At 35.4% G+C, this 14,886-nt stretch overlaps 1 protein-coding gene across 1 annotated transcript in view; it reads right to left on the bottom strand.

Annotated features, from left to right (window-relative positions):
* The window catches only part of DOCK2 (dedicator of cytokinesis 2), a gene marked incomplete at both ends in the record, with an annotated part of 175,642 nt that overhangs the window by 122,221 nt on the left and 38,535 nt on the right, over nucleotides 1-14,886 (bottom strand). Inside the window, 3 exons of the mRNA XM_084268540.1 lie at nucleotides 7,161-7,267; nucleotides 7,856-7,926; nucleotides 14,555-14,663. Coding sequence (XP_084124666.1) covers nucleotides 7,161-7,267; nucleotides 7,856-7,926; nucleotides 14,555-14,663 — 287 coding nt within the window. The remainder of the gene's footprint in view (nucleotides 1-7,160; nucleotides 7,268-7,855; nucleotides 7,927-14,554; nucleotides 14,664-14,886) is intronic.

The following is a 14,886-nucleotide window of genomic DNA, read 5'->3' as shown; positions in this document are numbered from 1 at the left end:
CTATTAAAACTAATTCACCTACTTGATTTACATTTCCCTCCATATGTCAGGGGTTTTATAAAAAATTAACTAAAATACTGCCATTACAGGTTAAGTCTCACAAAAACTTACCACTTGCAATACCAAGCATGGCACCTACTCCTCCACAAACAGAAGCAAGTAATGGCTTTAACCTACATGTGTTCATCACAGATGTATGCAGATAAATATATACAGTAACCCATGTGCCATTCTTATCCATATCAAAACACTGCAGGAATAGAGCTGCCAACAAATGAACACAGGGTTTGATGTGATGCTTTTAAGGTTATGTGCCCCTAGAAAAACCCACTGCATATTACAGAAGGAAGAAGGAGAAACACACATGTACTCTCAGAGTCCAGTTAAGTAAGGGAATTACCAAAATCAAGAATCAATCTCCAGGAAAGATTCTGTGTTTCAATAAAGAACATTTTAAAGAAACTTATGTACAGTATTTTCAATCTTTCCCCAATAGCTCAATAGCAGAATCAAATACATTAACAATATCTTACACTGAAACTTCATTAAATTTTGAGAGGTTTTGTTGAAAACAGTGAAGGGAAACAATCACAAAATTACAAAGCTATGACTTAAGAATTCCTACCAGTAGGAATAGCACCTAAAATAACAGCTATAGTTAAAATCAGTAAATCCAACAATAATAATAAAACTGAAAGATGGTTAATCAGTAATTATTAGTGCTCCTTTTACTTTTTTCTCAGCAGTTCTGAAGCTAAAAATACACTTTTTCTCTAAATCTTTACTTACATTACAAAGAAGAGAGAACACAGACTTGATTATACACCTCTATTTTAAGTTTAAAATTTTTCTCAGTTTACCCTGACGTCCACATATCTGAAGTGACACCATGGATTTACAGCTGGAATATTTTTTTTTTTTTGGTGGGGGGAGGGGCTGGATCAAACATTATATTGATTCCTTGTGAAAATAAGGCATCATACCACACAAACTTGCATTTCCTGACAGGTGATAGCTCACAAATTCAAAGGAGGAAGAATTCCAAAGAACATGAAAAGTACAAGTTGTTATCTTCCTCTTTTTTTTTTTCAGACAGGAAAGTTCAGAGTCCAGCAGGACAACCTGAGATTTCTCTGCTGCACAAAAACATAACATTGTCAAAACCATTTTATTCACTTCATGCTATATTACAGATCACCTAATTAATTTTACTGATTTCTGCTTTAATTTAATAATACAGTGTTTAAGATCATAACCTAATTGAAAATATGCTAACATAACTACTACATAGTTGATAACACACACACACAATATTCATAGCACAGGATCAACCTATTGACAGTTTCCCTCAGGTTCTCCTCAAAAACATTTAGGACACATTTATATGTGCATTACTTAGGAAGGAACAAATCTCAAGTCTGACTTAAATCTTTGTTTTTCTAGATCACCAACAGATGAGCACTGAAAGAATCCAAATATTTCACAGGTAACAAATCTCAGCAATGCACATAAGAATGTTAAGAAACCCGGCTAATTATGGGTGTTTGCAAGTACCTGTCCTGATAAACAGTAAAATGGAAAGAGTTCTTCAGTTAGGAATAAAAAAATTACCATACTCCCATCATTTCTTCTGGCATCTGGCAAATTAACCCCTACTGCTAGCATATGTCTCTTGCTGCTGTTCTTCCAAACTCAGCAAGTGGTTTGCATATGCTGAACATGCTGTAGCTATGTCTACAGCCACAGTGCACAGAGGACCTGAATTTTAGGCCAAGAGACAAACTCTGTTCCCACTCCTGCCAGTGACCATCTGTGTGACCTACTTAGAGTTTAATGTTCTTTGCAGTCGACCTCAGTGTTCTGCTACAGCACAAACTCCTCATCAGGAGTGGACCTCCAGAGAATATAATCAAAAGCAGCAATGTGAATACACACACATTTTATTATATGATCAAGCATTTTACATGAATTTCTCAGCAATAACAAACCAATATTATCCCAAGGCTAACTGATCAGCTTAGAGTAAAACATTAGGCTCAGATACTACAGGCTCAAAAACACTAACTGAAATAAAAACATTACAGTGATTTGTAGACAGGCATGTCAATCTGGTGATCTCTCAAAAACAGAGAGATGGTCAGTGAATTTCGGCAATGTTTCCTAAAAACCCCCACCAACAGTGATGTGCCAAAAACAGCTTTACATGGAAACGAGGCCATCCTAATAAAACTTTTCTTTGCCAGGTCCAGCAAGAGAATTTCACAACTGGGAATAGTACTAGAATTTCACTATACAAAATGAAAGATATATGACAGGAGACTGTTTCTTACATCATGAATGAGACTTTGAAATCCCACTGGGGTGCTTACAAAGGACAAGACCATTTCTTGCCATCTGATTTTTTAAAATAATGAAGTGATCTACAAGAAAAGTGTCAAAAATAAGTTTTCTAGTCCTCTGATGGGGGAGTACACAGTATTGTCTGAAATCAAAACTGGGTAAATGTCTATGCATGTGGTCACACAACCTGGAAGAACATTCCTAAATGTTAGAGAGTAAGCAGACAAGCAGTTGAAGACATCAGCCTTCCTACATTCAGCCACTCCAACACCACTGTAACACCTGTAAACTGGATTGTAGTGACAGAGTGGGAACAAGAAAGCAATGCCCTGACAAAAAAAAAAGAAAAAACAAGAAAAAAACCTGTCAATGTACTTTAAAGACTTGTGAAAGTCCTGCAGCAATGTGGGGCTTCTGTAGATCAATTACAGTAGCAATGAACTGAACTATGCATCCCATCTGATCCACGTACTCTGTTCTGTGACAGTCTACAGTTTAAACTTTTGAATGTCTAGGAATACCTACCAACAAATTCAGATTCACATGCAACTTGTTTACAACAAAAAATTTCACTGGCTTTTTTTTTTTTATTTATTTCAAACCACATTTTAAGGTTTTCAAAATTCTAATTCCTTAGAAACTGCTGTGAACATCAATGAGAAAAGGAAAAGAAATATCTATCTATGAAATCCAATTAAATTATAAAGTCTATTCCATTAGGTATGGAAGTAAATGAACTGCACCAGAACTGTAATGGACTACATGGAAAGAGACTAAATACTAAAGCCTGGAGAAAAAATGGATAATCTGAAGCGTGCACAGATTAATAGATCTCATTGCAATTAGCAATGTAGTTAAATATATTCCATATTCATGGCAGAAAAAAACCCCTACCTGTTCTAGATAAATGTGAACTTTAGTTAATGATACTGTTGGTAATCTTACCTTAATTGTCACACTTCATCCTATTTTGTGATACTCTACATATGTTTCATTCTTGTAAATTACCTTCCACCTCATTGCTTGGCGTAATGAATCAGGCATTGTCTACACTCTGCAAACACAGCTCATTCTCTACCCGATTAATTTTAGAATCAATTGTATTTCATGTAGAGCAATAAAAACGTCCTTGGAATTTTATATTTTAAACCACAGCACTGAACAAGAAAAAGGACTTGTTATTTACTGTGCACAATATTACAATAGCAAGATACAGAAATTTTAAAGAAAATATCAGAAATACTGTGTATTGGTCTTTTCTCATTCTTCAGTGGCTGCACTTAAACATATCCTTATGGTAATTACAACTTGAAGAATAAATCCAAGAAATATGAAAACATAAATGCAAATAATAATAAAATACCAGTTAGCTGTGAAACACCCTACAATTATCCCAAAGCTGATTTTCTGCCATCAGCTATGTAGGGGCAAGCTGGGTGAAAGTTACAAAGATTATCTCCCAAAAGGCAAAGTGTGATTATACACCCTAACTGATACTTCAGTAACACCACCAAGGGAATGGTACCATTGTTAGCTGGCCAAGCTGTCAGAGGAGTGAGCACTTCATCATGGAACAGTCTCATGAAAAGGAAAGCATACTCATAAGAGTCTATTTGACCAGGAGTTGCACTAAGGACAGTGAATAGGTAAGCCTGCCTGCCGGCCCCCTCCCTGCCAACCAAGGAAAACAGGGAAAAAAGGAAATTACTGGGTTCAGGTATGTATCAACTTTCAACTCTGTAATAACAGCAATACCGGTTTTATTCTGTCAGTGCATCAAAGTACTGAATGACAAAATATCTAAATCAATCTTCTCTGCTTATGACAATGTCATGATAAACCTAAACCAAACTGGGCATGGTTTTAAATTTTTTAATTTTAAAATTACATCTACTAGACATCTCTATTTTGGACCACTGTTGCTTCAGAGGATCATAACTTATTTTAAACTAATAGTTAAAAAGAGATCATTCTATTGTCCTGGCTCCTCTAAAACCAACAGTATCTAATAAGTCTATATCAAGTATCACAGTAAAAACATTTCAAAGGTAGATCTTGCATATGTAATCACCATAAGCATATAAACAAGCTGTTAATTACATATTATCAAGTGTACACATTGTAACCTTCAGTTACCAATGCAAGTTTGGATGACCACAACGTTTTCAGACATACATAATCCAGCATAATGCATCTCATCTGGCAAATATTTTAAGTATTAAATGCTGTGCTTATGGTCTTCACTGTTTGGTTTTGCTGTCAAGTGTTTTATATTAGCAAAAGTGGGAGAGGGAAACTTTAAACATTATTTATTTTTTTTAATTCACACATTTAAGACTAAATGAATCCACTACCTACTTGTATGGGAAGAAATAAAATGTATTGATTATCTAGTCAACAGAATACAGAAAGTGCCATTTATTAATTTTATTAGTGCCTCCGAATTAAGAAATCCTCTTAGCAAAATTTCTCACTCATTATTACCTTAAAAATACAGAAACAAACACATATCCTGTTTATGATTCTCCATGTATTCCAAGGTAAGCATTTTCCAAGATATACCAGCTGTATATTTCAAGACATCACACAAGCTGCATTTAGAAGCAACCAGCTGTCTGTTATTATTAGTCTGCAAGCACTAAAAGCTTTACAGAACACTTTGTGTTAACAGACCATAGCTAAAGCAGAGGACTGTTAAACACATGAAGCAAGAACCAAACCATATACCATAATGGTAGCCTCTTTAGAAATCCAAACCCCTTCTTTTCTCCTCTGGAGCATACACAGATAAAGAAGCAGCTGTGGGATATACACTAAAAGGATAAGATGCAAGTCAATAGAACTTTGAAGCACAGAGTTTATTGTATGGTCAACTACTTTCCCTCTGGACATTTATTACAGAATTATTGTTTACTGTGTAAGCATGGGATCTGTTTGCCTAACACCCCAATACATTAGCCAATAACAGATGTGTTTTGTTCTTTAAAGAAACTCACTGAATGTCAAGCCATTGCTATTCCACAGCATCAAGTGCTCTTATTTTGTGTCTTCTAAAATTCTGAGACGGAACAATAAGTTGAGTTTTTCTTCCTGAGAAATATTACTTGACTAGAAAAAAATGTGTCACACTGAAGGCATACAAGTTAGCAAAAGGCAGATTAGAACAAGTAATATCCTTAGTACTATCAGAACTAGAATTACCCAGCTACTTTCCATCTCTAACTGTTCTTGCAGACAGCAAAGCAGTGGGTTTACTGGAGATGAACCAAAGCTTTTGTAATCCCAGAGTTATGGTCTCTTATATAGCTGCAGTTCGCACAGGTCATTACCAATGCACACATACATCAAAAACAGATTACAGCACACACTTGATTTCTCAGTATTAAAAGCAGTCAAGGTAACTGACTGAATTCTAGTAAAATCAAGAGTTCAAGAGAGTGCATTATTCTAACAAAAGTCCAAGCAAGTTTTGTGAGAGTACCTTGTGGTCTGAATGCTACTTGTTACAAGAAGCAGAGATAAATGTCAGACTGGCACTTCTGATCTTAGAAGCAGCAGCAGCAAAAGCAACCAGTAATGCAATCTTATATTAGACCGTACTGGTAAAGTAGAAATATGGTAAACCACCAGGAAAAAAGTTAATACAGAATTAGAACTCTTTGAACATCAACTAATTAGATCTCCACTTAATAGCTTGGATCAGTGACTGCAGACACCTAAGCTAGAGCTACTTAAGACCACTGATTCCAGCAACCCCAAATCTTACATACAGTTTAAAAAAATTCACATAGGATAAAATACTATCTAATTTAACCTAAATGATAAAACCAATTACGTTGTTTTCTTGATTTTGTCCAGGCTGTCTATAATGGTCTCAAAACACAACAGGCACAGCTGCAATAGACACTTACATACATTTAAGGCACAAATCCTAAAGTTGAACTTTTATCATCCATCCTAGCTAGTTAGAACTGCATCACTCTTCTGGCAACACAGAGGACTGAGATGAGTGGAGCAGTCCCCTCTCTCCACTCATGCTCAGTACAACTTGCTACGACTGCTGTAACGTCAAGTTCCTAGAATCATTATCTACAATTAGTCAGAAACAGAAATTTGGACAGAAGTAGCTCATCTGCCTTTCCCAGTTCTCAAGTCATACATAGCAGTAAGATGCTTAAGAGAAGCAAGCCATCCAGCCTGCAAGAGAAGGGGCAGAACATGTAACAATGAAGATTAAGTCAATCATGTAAAACTGGACTTCTGTTCTAGGACTCCTTCAATAAAAAAATCCCTTTCTGCGAGAATATGAAGGAAAACTAAGCACAAGACCTGTAAAGACTTTCCAGTATCGTTTATCGCTCCTGGTCTGAGAGCACAGAAGGAAACCAGGTTCTGACAAAGCTTAAGAAACATCATAAATGGAGATGCTGCATTGCAGCTGAGCTATACAACAGCACAATCAGCCTTTTATCTCTCTGCCCAGACAGAAGTCTTATATAAGTTGTGCTCACAGGGCTTCACTATAGAGCTTACATATAGGTTGAAAGGATATATATACATATATGTATATATACACACCTCCATCACTCTAGCCTTTATATCATAGGAAAAAAACCACAAAATCATTCCTCTGAGACCCAGTTGTTCCTTGTTTGCAAAACAGCCATCTTGGAAAAAGAGGTGAATCCACTCCAGAGATCAGACTTCTGTCATTGACCCCTCTCAGTATTAGTTTTACTCAATTTCAAATACTAATTGCACAGAACAGCCGACATTTTCATGCCTATTTATTTCAAGCATTAAAGGCATTTTATATTTACCTTGTTTTTTAAAAAGGTTGCTGCGTACTATTTCCTTCATGGACTGCACTTTCTGCTTCTGCAGTTTCACTGGTGGAATGCAAGTGTAGAATTCATATAGTAGTTGGCTGTGTGTAAAGGAGAAGTATTACAAATGTACAAATACATTTATAATATGTTAAAGACTGAAAGAGGAAAAGAGCATATATTTTTAAACATTTATTTAAGACTTAGATTTATTTAACATATCATAAACATTGACAAAAGATCAGTAGCAGGTTAGGAAGAAAACTTCCAAGAGAAAGAAGATAAGGATGAAGTACATATTGGTTTTAAGTGTTTATAACTTTCCATTGTTTTAAGTGGAATAAAGATATTTTTGTGTGTGGCAGAAGTGATTTATCTTTGACAAATAAATAAATACAGTTGTTTCAAACTACTAAAACTAGCTTTGGGTTCTGTAAAAGAGAAGAGGGCGAGGGGTGAGGAAGCTTGTTCCTCTTATCACTTACTCTTCAATGAAGTCTGTTGTTGCTTAAGTCAGACGAGAACTCCCTGTTTAAAAATGCATGCCCAGGGCTCCACCACCGCCTTGACCAGTACAAACCAGCATAGCTTTTTTGATTTAAGCTGATAAATAACACCTGATTTTTCACAGCAGTGTTACATTGTATACGCCATGTGATACATACACTAAACTTTGCAGAGCAGCTCACCTCAGTAGCTTGGCATCAAAGACCATTTCAACATCGTGGAGAACTGACGGTATGTACTTCAAGGCAGCAACCTGTATTGATATATTACATAGATGGTTTTAATTTTGTGTGCTTACCTGTATATAAGCATACAAATAACACAGAGCACACTGATGAAACAGATGCACACAAACCAAACAGATAAATTTGCACTTCTTTCTGCACACTGAAATTTTATATCAAAGTGGAATATTAATCTCATCACAGAGTACTAGTCATACAAGGGTTATTATGCTGAGGAACTTCTAATAGTACCATGGCATTCTCTCTGTACCACACTGAAAGAACCAAGACCATCTTAGACCACTAGCACTGCCCTTATGGTGCAAATATGTAACCCACGCTCTGATCAAAGCAGGAGCTCTTTGATTGTGCTTTGTATCAATTCCATCCAAGAAAGGTTCCACACAGCTGACAGAAGTGAGAACAATAGAAATCTACCCATCTCAAAGCTACACTTTCTGGACTAGATAAAGTGGAGTAACAACTTCCTTACCAGCTACTTAGTGATATTTTATCTTATCCTACTGATTTCTGAGGTGTATTTTGAAACTGTAGTGGAATAATCATAGAATCTTTAAAGTTGGAAAAAAACCCCGCTAAGATCATCAAGTCCAATCATCTGTGCAATACCACCATGCCAACTAAAATCAAGCCTTAAAAATGACAAGGGTAAGGAAAGACAAACATTATTATTCTTCCATAGACAAGAATACTTAAGCAGGTAAATTTCAGGCTTAAAATCATCACTAACATATAAGTAACATCCTCAATGACTAACTTGCAGTACTCTGGCACAGTGTTCCTTTGTAGGTTGAATGCATTTAGCAGCTATAACATTCTGAAAGCAAGCTTGGTGAAAACACTGGCAATAAAAAGCAAAAATGTTAAACACATTTAACATTTGTTGAGCCACTGTTCACTCATTTCTCTAGCTATGCTTTAAATATGAAGAGCTGCCTGAAACAAATTTTTCATTCACAAAATGACTTATCTTCCCACTAACAATCATATATTACACAAATATTTTGGCTGAAAGCTGTAAGAAATACATAGTAAAAACAAAACTCCCCAGTTTGAAAAATATTTTCAGTGGAGTGCTACATTTGTCAAAAAAACAGAACCTGGCCACACTGATACAGGTCTGAAGCAGGACATCAGTGTCTTCCCTTCCTTATCTTGCTGTTTCAGTATGTCAACTACAGTAGGTCCTTTTCAGGTTCAAATATGCATAAAGATTTTGTGCAATCATTGATTACCAAAAGAAAAAACATCTAGGGATAGTTATTTATCTAAACCAATTTAGCTGTTTTATTTCAGCTAAAAATCTGACTGTCTACTTGAAAAAAAAAATTGCCTATATAAAAATCTCTCCACAGCATCAAATTTGGATATTGTGAAAAAATTCTTAGCAGAATGCTGTAGCTAATCTCTGCTGAAGCAAACATAAATAATCACAGCAATTATGTTTGCATGTTGCTATAAATCCAAGTATAGTAGAGAGAATCAATTTACAACACAGTAATTTGACCAGCCTCTTCTCAGTCCAGATTATGAGAATTACAAAGATAGTAACAGCTTTACTTCATTGTGCAATTTTAGAGTGCAAATTTCCACTAATATTTTGCTGAAAACTAGGTGACAGTTATGTGAAGTCTCATATTACTGATGTAGCACCATTTCTCACAATAGGCCTGTTCCACCCATGACAAATCTTAGGTAAGAAAAATAAAATTTAGAATAAATCCCAACCTTACACCTTACATAGACACTTACTGTCTTTTGTTCCAGATACTATGGTATATGCTACAGGACTGATAAACATCTTAACCAATAAATGCATGCTGGATTGGGGGATTTCTTGCCACTCAGAATTGTGGAGTTTACTGCCCACCTTGGAAACAGGAGTAACTCTTGCTTTATGTGTTTATAGGGACTGTAACAAATAAGAACCTGTTTTACGCAAAAAACAAACAAATTTTGAAAAGCCCAAACAGAAGTATTTTTCCTCTAGCTCCTGAAGTCTGTACATATTTTAAACTGCATTAAGAGATAAAGTGAATTAACGAGAAGTAAATATGATTTTTTATTATGAACGTTGCTTACACATAATAGGTGTTCTAAAGACTGTAAACTTGGAACCAATGGAACACAATGCTTGGCTATTATGTCTCAAATTCAGCACAAGGTAATTTTTTTTTACCTTATTGTATCTTAAAATATTTCAACTTATATTTAGCTACTAATTCCAAATATGGTAAAAAAATTCCAAAAAACTTGTGAGTTTAAAAGAATATACAATCAGACCACAGCTTTCTTGGTCTTTCATTTAGAGCTCCCATTTAAACCTTTTAAGCACCATAAAGAAATTAAATGACAGATAAATGATAACACTATCATTTAATTTCTATGGGCTTCCACTGTAGTAGGCAGGGCTTTTTGGTTTTGTTTTTTTGGGGGGTTGTTTGTTGGGTTTTTTTGGTAAAGTAATATTCAGGTCTTGACTCAAACAGAATTTTGTCTGTGGCAAAGGTGTTTACAGCTTTTCAGACTGCCTCAATGCTGACTTAAAATGCTTTCAAATAAAGTCATCCCCCTGCATATCTCACCCCCACACTGATACACAATCCTAGAAGGTCGAAGGAGTGTTTAAAATCTGTTGCCACATCAACAAAAAAGATTGCATCTTCTGACGCTCTTAGCCATAATTAGCTCCTTGAAATAGGTTGAGGCAAAAGTTTTCTTTTTAAAACACAAGACTGAACAACTGGGTCTATTTAAAACAAATGCAGAGATACCTACAGTGGGCTAGAAACGTCCTAGCCACAATTTTACTTCCTAAATTCCTTGCTCTTCATGCAACGTATACTATATAAAGCTACTGCACAACAGATACTCTGAAAGATGTTTGATAAAGGTTATTGCCACAAAATACAGCAACTAGTACTCCACTGACACTCAGCCTACTGTGCTGCCCACCTTCCCACATATTCCCTGTTCTGCACTTGCATGAGAAGGCTATGGCTACCATTTCTCTGCAGGTCTGCAGTACCAACTGAAGCACAATAACAAGTATATCTCCCACATTCTTTTCAACTCCCAAGTTTCATTTGCATTAATTGCTCCAAATGATGCACTATGGACACAATTGAGCACTGCCCTTAATGAAGTCATAAAAATCTCCTCGTAAGCAGTACAAGATGTTCTGCATTCTTCAGACCTTAGAGATTAATTTTTTAAGCAGGATACAGATAAACCCACAGCATTGCAAAAAAATTATTTCATACATATACAATACACCGTTTAATTTATTTTAACCTTTACTCCTGACCAAGCTTATTTTCTTAGTTGCCCTCTTTTGCAACATTACTTTATACATATTCATGAAATTCAAGGACCCATGAGATAAAAAGAACATTCTAAGAAATTGTCAGTGCTCTGTTTATTATTCTAATTTTATTTGCTATCATGGCAACTTTAACAAGTTACTATACCATCCCCTATTGCCCACAGAATCACAGCAATCCACTGTCAGTACCTTTCTAGGCATCATCTTCTACAAGTAACCTATGCATGTCTGGACAGCTTTCAACTCTTAGAATCTACTGCAGTGCTATGAATGGGTCAAACGTACATGAAAGAATGAGATAAGCTGCATCTTAATTTTTCATAATTCTCATACTCTTCAATGCCACAAACAACTTGTTTATTCCTGTGTTTTCATGTCCTTAAGAATGTGCCATTTGCAACAGAAAAGAACACCTATAGGTCAAATTGGGGGACAGAACAGGCTTAGGCAAAGAAAATAGGGCTTGATTCACAAATTAAAGTTAATGTCAATGAAAGGGTGCACACACACACAGACTACAAAGCAGACACCAACAGTTTGACATTATAAAAACACATTCTGAAATTTAAGTAATGAATCAGATTTTTTTCCACCTAGAAATATAGGTTGATTTACAGAGACACAGAATAAATCTGCAGAATATGATGGGTTTTTCCCCCCCAAGACAGAACAAAAGAAGGCACTAACACCACCTTATTCCCTCTCATCCGTAAACACCAAAGTATATTGACCAAAGATTTTGCAGGTTCTGTAAGTTGATTTCTGTGTTTCCAGATTTAAACCAGTCTATCCTTCAAAGTAAAGACTTAAGGAATAAACTATCTCTAAAAGCCACAAAAATTCATTGGCAATGGCTACAATAAGCAACCTATAGATGAAAAAGAGCTGTAACATCATCCCTGCCAAAATAAATTGAAATAAGGCTTAAGTCTACTATCTAGGAAGATCAGTGCCATCCCCAATAGGTCACTATAAGTGCTAACCTGATTGTTTTAAGTAATTACAAGAACAAATGGTGAAAAGTGTCTTAAAGTGAGGAATCCCTGCCATACTTATACTAGTGAATTTAGAACGTTAACAAACTTGTCTACAAGGAGCAATCTCTCCAAATTAACATCCCAGGACCTGAAAACAGGTCACTCCAGTTCGTACAGTTGCTTTCAAACATCAGGAAATACATTACACCAGTAAAGTTAGGATAAAGAAATTATAATCCTAATTGCAGAAAAATGACTTGATGTAATGCTACAGTTGAGAAAGATTCTGTCTGTAGCTTTTAACAAGAGCTAACTTCACCAATTCCAGAAATTAAGGGGAGAAAAAAAGGGGAGGGGGGAAGAACTAATTCGGATTTAAGTGTAAATTTCCAGTTTACCATCAATAAATTAACATTTCAGTCTTCACCTTTTCAAAGCTGTTGTGAACAGTACTGCAAAACAGAACCATATATCTACCCTTCTCAAAGCTCAGGCAGTAATATAAGTCACAGCATCTATCCACGTCAGCCAACTGAGAATAAGGGATTGAAAAACTAGATTTTTAACTTTTTGTGAAGCTACACAGCATGTAACAGATTAGGAAATAAGATATCACTCAGAAGATAAAGATAAATTGAAACAATAAAGTGCTTCTGGCACTGACTAGGCTGCTTCAGACTGCACGTAATTTTACAAACAATCCTTTCTTGACTGAATTAATATTCAGCACAAGTATAAGTATGATGATTATCGGTAAAAATGACTGGGAAATTGATAATGACTAAAATATAGAGTTCCATGTTAAAAAAAAAATCGTTAGCACAGACCAACAGACATTTCATATTTCAAAACAATTCTCTAAATCTTTCAAAGCTAAAACTCATAGGTATTTGGACAACCAAGGGTGAAATAATAGTTAAGAAATAAATAAGTTCTCCAACTAAGTTTTTTTCAAGTGTCAATAGTTTGAGAAGCCAAATTATTTTAACTCTCTTCAGGCCTCCTAAAACTCTTCTCTAACATCTTCGGAGCCTAATCCATTTCAACACATTCAATCAATCCTACCACTCTATGTTCCACTGCAATTCATAACAAGTTCAAATGTGACTGGTTTAAGGGTGGTGTGATATTCAGATTATTTGTTTATTTTACCAAAAGACTCTGTGAACCTTCTTCTCTGGAATTCTGTGTTGGTTGTAGGCAGAGAGACAGACTTACAAATTTATTGCTACCCCTTTCTGACCCATCTCACCCAGTGCAGATACTATGCCCATTTTTCTGGCCCACTGTAAACAAGACACATCCACCTACCTAAGCAAGACTCTCAAACATCATAATAGATTTCTCCTCCGAATAGGCACAGAAGTAAATATTGTCCATTGTAAAAGTTGCTGTGACTGACATGCCTATAGAGTTTATGATGGAGTGTTATTTTTTAACTTTATTTTTTTCCTCCCGGTAAACTTATTACCAGCAGCAGGAACTAGCTGCAGTGAGACACTTCTCATTCCATGTCTCTTCTACTGGAATTTTATAACATTTATTCAGTCAGGTTTTTTTTTTTTACTGTTCAGAAAGTAACTCCTTAGTGGGTTTCTTTCAGAAACACATCCAAGTTACCAGTAGTGGGGACAACAGCAAAGTTGTGATGTAAACCAATATCCCAGGTATGCCATGAAATGTTTCAGGTAAAAAGAAAATTTACAGCAACTGGTACAGACTTAGATACTTTAAGCCCACTACTGCTTCATGGTTATGAGTAAATATAATCCAGTTTTCACAACTGACAGCACTTATAAAACAAGAATATTCATATGTGAGATGATATTAAACAAATCATAATCATTAAATGGCTGATCTAACTTTAAAACATGTTTACATACTCACTGAACTTAGACAACTTTTGTTTAGTCCTTCTAAGGGATATTCAGGCATGTTTTCAAGGTTCTTAAGAGCATTTGAAAATATATATTTTTGGTAAACAGGTGTAATATTAGTAACTACCATTAAGTATATTTTAAGAAACTCAAGGCTTAAGTATTCTGCTGAATGCTTCACTTCATTACATTCCTTGAGAGATTCCAGCATTTGTGTTTTCCTTCTTCCACTCATTAGATTCACAAAATTATATAAATCTATCTTATGACTGTTTAAACCTAGGCTTCAAATTTTGTTAGACAACTTAATCTTCTGATAAAGCGGAATTACAAGAGACAAAGGATAAATTTCCTAAGAGCTTCTTTTCCTTAATTTAAAAATAACAAAACCAAAAAAACCCACAAACCTGAACCATCTATAAAAGCAAAACCAACTTGTTTTCAAACACACACCAACCTGCAACAAAATAGCAGTTTTATGTTGGCTTTTCATCAGATTGTTGATAGATTCAAAGAGTCTCCTCATAGATTCTTCAAATTCTATTTGTTCTTTGCCTTCATATAATCTGTTGAGAGAAGAGATACAGTGGGTTATCCTTTCAGAATCAGAAAGTTTCATAATCCTAAATGTACCAAGTTTAATATTACCTTAAAAATCTATTTTATAACTTAGTCCAACGTTATGTACAGAGATATTTCACCAATGGGTTATACCTGCTATTCACTGCATTACGCGGAAATTCTTCAACTTACACACAACATAAGCAGTTTCTTTAAAGCCACTGAAGA

This window comes from Gallinula chloropus (assembly GCF_964237585.1).
Source record: "Gallinula chloropus genome assembly, chromosome: 10".
Classification (NCBI taxonomy): domain Eukaryota; kingdom Metazoa; phylum Chordata; class Aves; order Gruiformes; family Rallidae; genus Gallinula; species Gallinula chloropus.
This window is presented reverse-complemented; position numbering and strand designations above follow the sequence as displayed.